This window comes from Zootoca vivipara, chromosome 12 (assembly GCF_965207765.1).
Source record: "Zootoca vivipara chromosome 12, rZooViv2.hap1.1, whole genome shotgun sequence".
In the NCBI taxonomy this organism is placed as follows: Eukaryota; Metazoa; Chordata; class Lepidosauria; order Squamata; family Lacertidae; genus Zootoca; species Zootoca vivipara.
The window spans coordinates 4,909,910-4,922,490 of record NC_142595.1 but is presented as its reverse complement, the minus strand read 5'-3'; the positions used below and the strand labels follow the sequence as shown (position 1 = coordinate 4,922,490).

Here is a 12,581-nt window from a genome sequence, read left to right as displayed (position 1 = left end):
TTAATAGGTACACACAAACTATGTTCAAAGCATGGAAAACAGAAACAGACAAATTATCCCCAACCTCATCCCCACTAATTCCCCTGGCTTACCACCCATTATTCCACCATGCAGCACAAAACCTCCAGATAAAAACCTGGCAGACCAAAGGCTTATATCGCCTAATAGACTTTTATAAAAAAACAATAAACCTTTGTCAACACAAGAAATACAGGATAAACTAGAAGACACTCAAATATCCTGGTTAGCACAACACCAACTACATGCCCTCTTAAACAATCCAGCAGTAAAATCAGCAGCAACCAGGCCCCTGAAAACCTTCGAAAATCTCCTAACGACAAAGGGACACGGCAAAGGGATAGTATCTGCAATATATAAAATACTACTCCAAAACCCCATGAATCCCCTAGACACAATCAAAAGACAATGGGAAGACGACATAGGCTATGAGATTAACCCCACTCAATGGACCAGAATGTGGTCTAAACCCCCCTTTGAATCCATATCAGCAAAAAGGAAAGAACTCACTCTGAAAAATCATCTACAGTGGTACCCAACACCAAGAAAACTAGCGCTAATACGCCCAGGAACCTCACCAAAATGCTGGAGAGGATGCACCTCAACAGGCACATATTTCTACATGTGGTGGGAGTGCCCCAAAATCGAACTATTCTGGACAACAACCATAAGAGAAATATGTAAAATAACCCAGTAAACATTGGAAATAACCCCAGAACTGGCCTTGCTAAACATCTTCCAAGACAATAATGCCCACCTGCATCACAAAGAACTCATAACCCACTTACTCTCAGCAACCAGAAACACCATAACCAGACACTGGAAAGACCTGTCAGAAGTAAACATGGACCAATGGTACCAAACAGTATGGGAAACATCCCTACTAGGAAAATTAACCAATAAGATGAAACTGACACGGGGACAAATAGAAGAAGACGGCTTCCCCTTTATCACATACACAGCCCAACAAGACAATGACAAATCCACCAACCACATACAAATCAATATGGCTAACCTGATCCAAAACACTCACCCACCCCACTCACACACAAAATAAAGACCACCAGAGCCAGCCACGAAGGAACAACCATATCCTAGGCCAACCCCAACATCTCTCACCACCAAAGGAACACAAGCGAACAGCAGTGAACCTACACAGGAGACGCTGACGAACCCCCCCCCCACACACACACACATATTAAGCAAAATAGAAACATCGTCACCCGACCCCAACCCCCACCTACCTCTCTTCCCCTTTTCTTCCCAATCTCTCAACAAATGAAACTGATTTGTAAAAATGTTATGAGAGACATTGCACAAATCTTTGTAAACCAAGAAAACCTTTAATAAAATAAATAAATAAATACATAACTATTTAGGAATCTGTATGAGCAACACCATGGTGACCCTTTGCTCTTTACATCGTGTTTTGTGATCTTGACATAATTCTGATTTCAAAAGCTGTGCTTGAAATACATTCAAGAATATCATTGTTGTGACGTGGGGTTTGTGATTTCAGCTCTCTTGACATAACATGCTGGAGACAGTTCTCTAGTAACAGCTCTTTATTAAAGTGAACAAGACTGAAGACTGAGGAGAGGAAAGCTACATTTATAGGGACAGGGGACTAGCTAGGAAGGGATACATTTTGGAGGGAACAATATCAAGCAATCACAGTGCTGCCTTTTGGAGGAAACCAATAAGACAGAGGATCCAAATACAGCAGCTTAAATGAACCAATAGTAGCTGTACCCTCTGGAACCAAAAGGCAGTTACTTTATCCTAATGCAAATACAGACAATAATAATACAGATATAAAATCCTTTGACTCAATACACAACACCCCTCCCCCCCTAGTGAGCACAGCAGACGTAATCCCTCAGGTACTGTGGGGTCCTACAACTTCTACCTGATCTCCTGACAACAGGTGTTGCAGGTTCTGGATTGGGTGTTACCTGTGGTGGAGGGGCTGCTATAGGGGTTTCATCAGGAACAGATGGAGTCCCAGACATCTCAGGGTCCCCGACCTGTACCTCGTCATCATGAGGACTAGCAGACCCTGGTTCATTTGCTGAAACCCCTGGTGACTGCACCTCTGGGCCATCTTCACTCTGGTCTCGCAGCTGTGCGTCATTAGCCAGGGATGAATTATCTGACTCCTCCCTGCTGAGCGCCCGGCGCCTCAGCTGATCTATATGTCTCTTCCAAACTTGCCCATTTTCCAAGGTCACATAATAGGACACAGGTCCACTAGCCCGGGTGATCACACCGGCCACCCACCGCGGACCTCGTGAATAGTTCCTCACCCAGACCAGATCTTCAGGGGCGAGATACCTTGTTGTGTCAGTCTCAGCCTGGGGGGTTGCTCTTGAATTACGGTTTGGCATTTTATCTGGGTGGACATAATCCAGCACCGTTACCAGTCTTCTACCTAAGAGCAGCTCGGCTGGCGACTTGCCCGTCGCAGTACACGGCGTCGCATGCTGCAAAAATAACATTCGCGCAATGCGAGCCGACCAGTTACCCTCCATTAAGCGCGCAATGGATTCTTTGGCTGTTCTTACCATGCGCTCAGCCTGCCCATTGGAGGATGGGTGAAAGGGCGCGGATGTGACCCCTCTTATAAAGTTATCAGCCAAGAATGCCCTGAATTCTTGGGATACAAAAGCTGCCCCATTATCTGATACAATGGTCTCAGGTAACCCGTGGGTAGCAAACAGCTGCCTCAACACCTTGATTACGGCAGCTGATGCCATGCTAGGGACCATCGCCACTTCTAACCATTTGGAATATGCATCAACGATAACCAAAAAGACCTTCCCTTGGAATGGCCCAGCAAAATCTATGTGCAGCCGGCTCCAGGGAGTCCTGGACTGCTCCCACCAGTGGACTGGTGCTCTGGCCACTTCTGGCCGCACCTCTTGGCATGCCTTGCATGTTCGTACCCATTGTTCTATGTTCTGGTCCATTCCAGGCCACCACACATAACATCGGGCTAGTGACTTCATCCTGACCATTCCCGGGTGTCCCATGTGAAGCGTCTCAAGAACCCTGTTTCTCAGTGGTGCTGGGATGATCACCCTATCTCCCCATAGGAGACAACCCTTATGCATGGACAATTCGTGCTGCCTTGTCGCATAAGGCCTGAATTTTTCTTCATGTGGACCAGCAGTGCAAATGGCACTCGCCTTGGTTTGAGTCGGATTGGGGCCACCCCGGGGTCCAACTCGAAGTCAACTGGGGGCCCTTTATAACAACCCAGTTTTCCATTAAAGAGACCAGCAAATTCCTTACATAATGCCTCGCTCATCTCAGGGCAGGTTTGTATTGAATTAAGCCCTGATATACTCAGTCCCAGGGCGGGGAACCAGTCAGTGCCCAGGAGACTGGGGCGACTGCCCTTCGCAATCACCAGTTTGAGTACAGCCTGTTTGTCCCGGAACTGTACTCTCACGGCACACATTCCCATAACATGGATGCGGCCTGCTGAGTATGACTGCAAGGTTGCCGGGAAGGGCTCCAGAGGGGGCAACTTACCCCTGGGGAAGAATGTCTTCGCGGTCTGGTCCGACACGATGGTGAATGCAGATCCGGAGTCCACCTCCATGTCGCACTGCTGACCCTCAATCTTCACCTTGACGTGTGCCTTGCCTTGCGCTGGAAACTGCACGGCCCTCCCGTTGATCTCCGTTACGTAGTGGCAGTCCTTTAGAAAACGAGTTGCTGTGGGCGGTCTGCGATGCTCCAGTCTAGGTGCTCCTGTTGCTCCCGACGCCGCCGATCTACAGACCCTGGCGATGTGACCAGTCTTCCCGCACATCCGACACATAGCATCCCTGAAACGACAACTCTTCCGCTCATGGTTTCCGCCACAACCTGGGCAACTGCCTCGGTGATCTTTGTGCACTGTGCAGGCCTGACGCACCAACTCGACCCCACGGACTGGGCTCTGGCTCGGAGTAGCCTCTAGCTCGTCCATGGCATGCGCAACTTCTATCTGTGGCTTAGTGGCCTTGCGACTGGCATCAAGCTCCTCTCTTTCATAATTCTCCGTGGCGGTGGCCTCCTTCAAGACTGAAGCAAGGGTAACCTCTTCTTTAGCCACGATGCGTCTTCTGGCTTTCTTGCTGCTCAGACCACCAACAAACCGATCCAGGAGAGTCTCTTCCAGATTTTGGAAGCCGCAGTGCTGAGCGAGCTTCCGGAGTTCAGCCAGAAATGCGGATACAGACTCCCCAGCATGCTGCTGCCTCTTATGGAACTCCATCCGCCAGGCCATCTTGGTCTCAGTAGGCGCCAAGTGGCTTGTTAGGCAGGCAAGAATATCTTGGAGAGATGTCTCACTCAGCTTCGCTGGAGCAAGCAATGCCTTGGCCAGCTTGAAGGTCTCGGGCCCACAGTAGCTCAGGAATGTGGCCCTTCTTTTGCTGGCATCGGTGATCCCTTGAGCCACTGCAAAGAACTCAAAGCGTTCGACGTAGTCTTCCCACGTGTGGGGTTCTGATGGCTGGAAGGGCTCCAATACCCCTTGTGAGGGACAGGGGATATCGCGAAGTCCCTCCCCTCCTGAGTTCAAGCCCGTCCCCGAGCAAAGGGGAAAGCAGGGAGAGTTCCGATTCCAGTGGGGAAGCAGGAAGTCGTGTCCGAGGCTCAGGCAAGGTAGAGGAGCCAGGGTCCCAGGTGGGACAGGAAGGGGCAAGCAAGGGGGGAAGACCCATCCCCCCAACTCCAGAATTACGCAGGAAGAGGAGGGGCAAGAGGATGGGTCTGCCAAAGCTTTTGTGTTGGAGAAAGACGCGCCAAAAGCCATTAGGAGGTTCTGAAACCGACTGACCACATCACTCCGTGTAAATAGCAATGACTTGAGCACTGTAAATACGCAGCACCAATAAAAGAATAAAATGCAGAGCTGCGTGGCGTCGTTACTCTGAAGTAGTCCACTCCGGCCACCGTGACAGCAACCTCCTAATCATTTTTGGGCTACTTTGGAGTTGCCGGGATGAGCGTGTCAGAGGCGGAGAAGTGGCGGCAGATCGCTGAGCAAGCCCAGCTAGAACTGCAGCAGCTGTCGCTGCAGGCGCAGGGAGAATTGAAGGCAGCTAAAGAGGAGACTAAGAAGGTCCAGGACGACCGGCTACAACTTGCGGAACAGGTGAGAGAGCTTCAGGAAAAAGAGCAGCAATTAAGGGCGGTGGCGGTAGACCTCCAAAACAAGCTGGATGCAGAGAAAAACAAGGCGGGAGGGGCACCCCAAGTCCAAGTGCTGCCAGGAAGGAGAGCTGGGACCCTAGTTAGCAAGTTCAATGGAGACCCGAAGGAATTTCAGGGCTTTGAGACTGAGATTGTGTATGCTCTTGAGCTGCACCACGATGAGTTCCCTGATGATGAGCACAGAGTAGCGTTTATTGTGGAGCACCTTACCGGGGCAGCCAGGGAGTGGCTAAGACCGTTAATTGCAACAAGGAATCCTTGCATGAAGAATGTCAAACTATTTCTAGAAGGTTTGAAAACGATGTATTCGTCCGATAGTCATATGGACCAGACTAAGGAGGAACTTCATAATTTACGCCAAGGAAATATGACAGTTCGCGCGTATTGGGCGAAATTCACCATGCTGGTGCACAGATTGGGGTGGGAACTGGGGTCCCCCCCAATGCAAGCGGCGTTCTACTTGGGGTTGCATGAGGAGGTGAAGGATGAGCTCTCGAGAGGTCCAAAGCCCAGTAATATGGATCAGCTGAGCAAAGCGGCTCTGGCGGTGGGGGTGAGACAGGAATCCCGGTGGAGCGACAAGCAAGCAACGCGCGCAAAGCGGGCTTGGTTCCCACGGTCGCAGGAGAAGCCACTCCCCCAACAACCCTTTCAAGCCACGCCTGGGGCCAGTCAGGACCAGGAACCCATGCAGATTGATAGCGCGCGCGCGCGGGCTTTTCAAACCCCAGCGGCGCCAAGACGCAAGGAGGGAAGGGGTGGGAATTGCTTTCTCTGCAACTCCCCCCAGCATCTCGTCAGAGACTGCCCACATCGCAGGGAGTGGCAAGGAAAGGCGGGAACGGTTGTGCCCTCCCCCACTGACGCAGCACCACAGCAGGGAAACGGGAAAGCCTGGCTGCAGGAGACAAGGGGCAGCAGCCAGGCACAGTCAGCAGACAACAGCCCCAGCCCACCCACCCGCACAGAGAGGAGCAGAGCCAGCCCACCCCTCCCAGAGCAGGAGTGGTTCTAGAAGTGACGCTCACGCTTCCAAATGGCTATCCCCTTACAGTCCTCGCCCTAATTGACAGTGGGGCGTCAGCGAACTTCTTCTCGAGAAACTTTGCAGAAGAGCACCAGATCCAGCTTCTGCAGCTGGATTTTCCTCTGCACGTGGCAACCATTGACGGCAGAGAGCTGCTGGGAGGGGCCATCACTCATCAAACCCCCCCCATGAGAATGACGGTTGGAAGGCACTCAGAGACACTGGCATTCAACGTCACCACCATCTCAGACCCCCCCATCGTTTTGGGCATGAGCTGGCTGGCGCGCCACGACCCCTCCATAAGTTGGCATCAGAGATGCATCACATTTGGATCGGACTTTTGCCTAGAACATTGCATGCAGCACCAACCAGGGGAGGGGCCTCCGATAGCCACGGTGGCCACCATGCACGTCAAAGGGGGTGAAGCGATACCCAAACCGTACTGGGACCTGCAGGAGGTCTTCAGCGAAGCGGAGTCCGACCATCTGCCCCCACACAGGCCTTTTGACTGCCAGATCAACCTGGTGCCAGGGGCAACTATACCCCCAGCCAAGCTGTACGCCATGTCAGACCAGGAACTGGAGGATCTGCGCGCTTTCATCGACAAGAACCTCAAGCGGGGGTTCATCAGAGAAAGCAAGGCAGCAGGGGGCAGCCCGGTCTTCTGGGTGGACAAGAAAGACACGCAACAGCGCCGCCTGGTGGTGGATTTTAGACGGCTGAATTCGGTGACAGAACCAGTGGCTTTCCCCATGCCCAGAGTGGATGATCTCCTGACAGCGGCACGCAGGGGCAAGATTTTCACCAAGCTAGACCTGAGGGGGGCGTACAACTTGATCAGAATCCGGGAGGGCGATGAGTGGAAAACCACGATGTTCACGCCTCTGGGCTCTTTTGAATATCTGGTGATGCCCTTCGGGTTGCAAGGGGGCTCAGCATGCTTCCAGGCCTTCATGCACCACGTCCTGGGGTCCCTCCTCTTCAGGAAATGCTTGGTCTTTCTGGATGACATCCTTATTTATTCCAACGACCCAGTGCAGCACGTGAAGGACGTCAGGGAGGTGTTACAGCGCCTGAAGGAGAACCACCTGTATGTGAAGCTGGAGAAGTGCAAGTTTCACACCAAGGAGGTGGACTTCCTGGGCTACAAGCTGTCAGACAAGGGGCTAGCGATGGACAAGGACAAGGTGCAGGCCATCCTGGACTGGCACAGCCCCAGGACGCGCAAAGATGCCCAACGCCTACTAGGCTTCGCCAACTTCTACAGGAAGTTCATCAAGAACTTCTCTCGCGTTACGGCTCCCATCACTGACTGCCTGAGAGGCAAGCAGAAGTTCCGGTGGACACCAGAGGCGCAAGCAGCGTTCGAAAGCCTCAAGAGGGTGTTCGCCTCAGACCAGAACCTGTTCCACGTGGTTCAGGACGCGCCCCTACGCATTGAGACAGATGCCTCTGATAAAGCTGTGGGCGCCATTTTGTTGCAACTGGACGCCAACAGAGAGTGGAGACCCTGTGCCTTCTTCTCCAGGAAGTTGACCCAGCCAGAGCGGAACTACACAGTTTTTGATCGGGAACTTCTGGCGATCCACGCGGCGTTCCAGCACTGGAGACACTTCCTGGTGGGCGCCAAGCACCCCATCCAGGTGTGCACAGACCACAAGAACCTGGAGTTCTGGAGAACTGCCAGGGTGCTCAACCAGCGGCAGATACGGTGGGCAGAGTTCTTCTCGAACTTCAACTTCTCCATACACTACATCCCGGGAGAGCAGAACGTCAGGGCGGATGCCCTCTCCCGCAAGCCAGAGTACATGGAGGAGGAGGAGCCACCAGCCCCAAGGCACATTTTCCCCCCGTCGGCATGGTCCTGCGGAGCAGCAGTGGTGAGCGAGGCAGAACTCACAGCACTGACGGCAGCGGATGAATTTGCCAACCGCATCTTCAGAGAACTGAGAGGGGGGAGGGAGCAGGCAAAAGACTTTGCAGAACGCAGAGGGCTGCTTTTCTACAAGGGTGCACTGTACCTGCCCACAACCCAGCTCAGACGTACGGTCCTCAAACAGATGCACGACAACCCAACGGCGGGGCATTTTGGAAGGGACAAGACCACTCACCTAGTCATGAGACACTTCTGGTGGCCAGGGGTGAGGGAAGATGTTCGAGACTATGTACGGGGCTGTGACACCTGCCAGCGGGCAAAGGTGGTCAGAGCAGCGCCACCAGGGTTGCTGGAGCCCTTAGCCACGCCACACAGGCCGTGGGAAGTGGTGTCCATGGACTTCATCACAGATCTGCCTTCTTCCCGGGGTAAGACCGCAGTGTTGGTGGTGGTGGACCTCATGTCCAAAATGTGCCACTTTATACCGTGTGCCAGGGCAGTCTCTGCAGAAGAGACAGCCAAACTGTTTGTTGATCACGTTTTCAGACTGCATGGATTACCTTTAAGGGTTATTTCGGATCGTGGCCGCCAATTTGTTTCCAGGTTCTGGCGGCGGCTCATGAACCTCCTGCAGGTGGAGGTCAGCTTGTCGACGGCTAGACACCCGCAGACCAACGGACAAGCGGAGAGGGTCAACGCCATTCTGCAGCAGTACCTGAGATGCTACGTCAGCCAGAGGCAAACGGACTGGGTGGATCGCCTGCCACTAGCAGAATTTGCCTACAACAATGCAGTGCACGTCTCCACAGGGGTGTCGCCCTTTAAGGCCAATTACGGGCGCGACCTCAGATCTTTCCCAGAGAGGGAGGGGGAGGAGGAGGAGGAGGGCCCACAGGCTGAGGATTGGGCAGAGGAACTGGAGACGGTGCACCAGCAGCTCAGAGAACACTTGGAGAGGGCCAAGGAAGCGTACAAAAAGGGGGCAGATCGCCACAGGCGACTAGGGGAGGTCATCAGGGTGGGGGACAAGGTGTGGTTGTCCTCGGAGGGCCTTCCCACCAGAGGGAGGTGCAAAAAGCTGGCACCCAAAAGGCTGGGCCCCTTCACGGTCACGCAACAGGTCAACCCGGTGGCATACAGGCTGGCACTGCCAGAGGACATGAGGGTGCATCCAGTGTTTCATAGATCGCTGCTGTCGCCGTACAGGGAAAGCAGCAGGCTCCGAGACAGCGAACAAACCCCCGAGGGAGGGGGGGAGAGGGAAGGCAGGGAGCAACTCAATGAGGCCACGGCCATCCTGGATTCAAGGTGGGGGGTGGGGGGACTGGAGTACCTCATGGCATGGGAGGATGCTCCACCGTCCCAGAATGAATGGGTCCCAGCCACTCAGATACAGGAGGAATTCTTGGTGGAAGAATTTCACGCCCTCTTTCCCCACAGACCCAAGCCCTGGCACATGGAAAGGGAGGGGGAGGAGGAGGAGGCACGGGAGAGCAGCTCACCATGGCGCTGGGAAGCGGAGTTTGAGGAACCAGAGGATGAGGTATGGGTGTCACCGAGATCCACCCAGTCAGAGGAAGGAGCAGATTGGCAGAACGTTTTTACCCCCACCAGCTCTGACGCCACGGACTTTTTGGGATTCCCGTCCTCCCAGGCGGAAGGGGGGGGCTCGCAGGACTGGGGGGAGGTATTCACACCAACGGGCTCGGAGAGCACTGAGTTCTTAGGCTTCCAGTCGTCACCGACACATGGGGGGGGCCTGGGGAGGGGTGAAGGAGAGCTTGGGAGGGGGGTGGATGTGAGGGACAGGGGATATCGCGAAGTCCCTCCCCTCCTGAGTTCAAGCCCGTCCCCGAGCAAAGGGGAAAGCAGGGAGAGTTCCGATTCCAGTGGGGAAGCAGGAAGTCGTGTCCGAGGCTCAGGCAAGGTAGAGGAGCCAGGGTCCCAGGTGGGACAGGAAGGGGCAAGCAAGGGGGGAAGACCCATCCCCCCAACTCCAGAATTACGCAGGAAGAGGAGGGGCAAGAGGATGGGTCTGCCAAAGCTTTTGTGTTGGAGAAAGACGCGCCAAAAGCCATTAGGAGGTTCTGAAACCGACTGACCACATCACTCCGTGTAAATAGCAATGACTTGAGCACTGTAAATACGCAGCACCAATAAAAGAATAAAATGCAGAGCTGCGTGGCGTCGTTACTCTGAAGTAGTCCACTCCGGCCACCGTGACACCCCTGGACTCTCCATTGTCCTAGCGGGCAGGGTCGTCTTCTCAGCTGGCCAGTGAGTCTTGTTCTACGCTGCAATCCGGACTCTGAGGCAGGGCTGTGGTTAACCGCTCCTCAGCATTCCGGATCCCACCTTCGTCGCCAGTTGTTGTGACGTGGGGTTTGTGATTTCAGCTCTCTTGACATAACATGCTGGAGACAGTTCTCTAGTAACAGCTCTTTATTAAAGTGAACAAGACTGAAGACTGAGGAGAGGAAAGCTACATTTATAGGGACAGGGGACTAGCTAGGAAGGGATACATTTTGGAGGGAACAATATCAAGCAATCACAGTGCTGCCTTTTGGAGGAAACCAATAAGACAGAGGATCCAAATACAGCAGCTTAAATGAACCAATAGTAGCTGTACCCTCTGGAACCAAAAGGCAGTTACTTTATCCTAATGCAAATACAGACAATAATAATACAGATATAAAATCCTTTGACTCAATACACAACAATCATCATCATTTTTTTAAGGAGACAATATGCCTTTTTAGGGCAAGCAATGGGGGAGAACCATTTCCATAGTGCCCCGATTGTATATTTTAGAGGGAGAAGTGGCTGGGGCTAGAGCAGGCATCCCCAAACTTCAGCCCTCCAGATGCTTTGGACTACAATTCCCATCTTTCCCGACCACTGGTCCTGTTAGCTAGGGATCATGGGAGTTGTAGGCCAAAACATCTGGAGGGCTGCAATTTGGAGATGCCTAGGCTAGAATGCTAGATTAGCTGGACCTTTGCTTTAATTCATTATGATGTGACTAGCATGTTTTCACCTGTTTTAAAAGTGTGTGTGTTTTCACAGTTTTCAGCTCAGGTGTTTGTGTGTGTTCTTCTTTTAGGCAAGCTACACTGACCCACAGAGCAAACTGAGATTTAGCACCATTGAGGAGTTTGCCTACATTCGGATGCTTCCTTCTGATGTTGTTACGGGTTACCTCACTCTAAGGAAAGCATCCACTGTTGTTCCCTGAGAAGAGGAAAGAAAAGCCAAAGCCTTTGGAATCACTGTGCATTTGTGTGTATATAATAAGTCAAAGTTCTTAGAAATAAAATATGAATTCTAATTATTGATATAACCCTGATTTTTATATTTCCTTTGTAAACAATTTGAGCAATGTATTGGAGCCACACTTGCAGTATAATCCTCCACATTTTATACATTCAGTACTTTCCCCCCAGGTTTTTTATTTTTTAATTTCTGGATGTTAGCTTTGGCTTCTTACATTTTTCTCTTGAAGCGTCTTAGAATCATAGAATCATAGAATCATAGAGTTGGAAGAGACCACAAGGGCCATCCAGTCCAACCCCCTGCCAAGCAGGAAACACCATCAAAGCATTCCGGACATGTGGCTGTCAAGCCTCTGCTTAAAGACCTCCAAAGAAGGAGACTCCACCACACTCCTTGGCAACAAATTCCACTGCCGAACAGCTCTTACTGTCAGGAAGTTCTTCCTAATGTTTAGGTGGAATTTTCTTTCTTGTAGTTTGAATCCGTTGCTCCGTGTCCGCTTCTCTGGAGCAGCAGAAAACAACCTTTCTCCCTCCTTTATATGACATCCTTTTATATATTTGAACATGGTTATCATATCACCCCTTAACCTTCTCTTCTCCAGGCTAAACATACCCAGCTCCCTAAGCCGTTCCTCATAAGGCATCGTTTCCAGGCCTTTGACCATTTTGGTTGCCCTCTTCTGGACACGTTCCAGCTTATCAGTATCCTTCTTGAACTGTGGTGCCCAGAACTGGACACAATACTCCAGGTGAGGTCTGACCAGAGCAGAATACAGTGGTACTATTACTTCCCTTGATCTAGATGCTATACTCCTATTGATGCAGCCCAGAATTGCATTGGCTTTTTTAGCTGCTGCATCACACTGCTGACTCATGTCAAGTTTGTGGTCAACCAAAACTCCTAGATCCTTTTCACATGTACTGCTCTCAAGCCAGGTGTCTCCCATCCTGTATCTGTGCCTTTCATTTTTTTTGCCCAAGTGTAGCACTTTACATTTCTCCTTGTTAAAATTCATCTTGTTTGCTTTGGCCCAGTTGTCTAATCTGTTAAGGTCATTCTGAAGTGTGATCCTGTCCTCTGGGGTGTTAGCCACCCCTCCCAACTTGGTGTCATCTGCAAACTTGCTCAGGATTCCCTCAAGCCCATCATCCAAGTCATTGATAAAGATGTTGA

At 51.9% G+C, this 12,581-nt stretch overlaps 1 protein-coding gene across 2 annotated transcripts in view; it reads left to right on the top strand.

Moving 5' to 3' along the window:
* Nucleotides 1-11,472, top strand: part of INO80C (INO80 complex subunit C) — a 30,584-nt gene extending 19,112 nt beyond the window's left edge. For both annotated transcript variants that reach the window (XM_060282197.2, XM_035134303.3), the window contains exon 5: nucleotides 11,236-11,472. In XM_060282197.2, coding sequence (XP_060138180.2) covers nucleotides 11,236-11,367 — 132 coding nt within the window. In that variant the 3' untranslated portion in view covers nucleotides 11,368-11,472. The remainder of the gene's footprint in view (nucleotides 1-11,235) is intronic.
* Nucleotides 11,473-12,581: the final 1,109 nt, after the last annotated feature.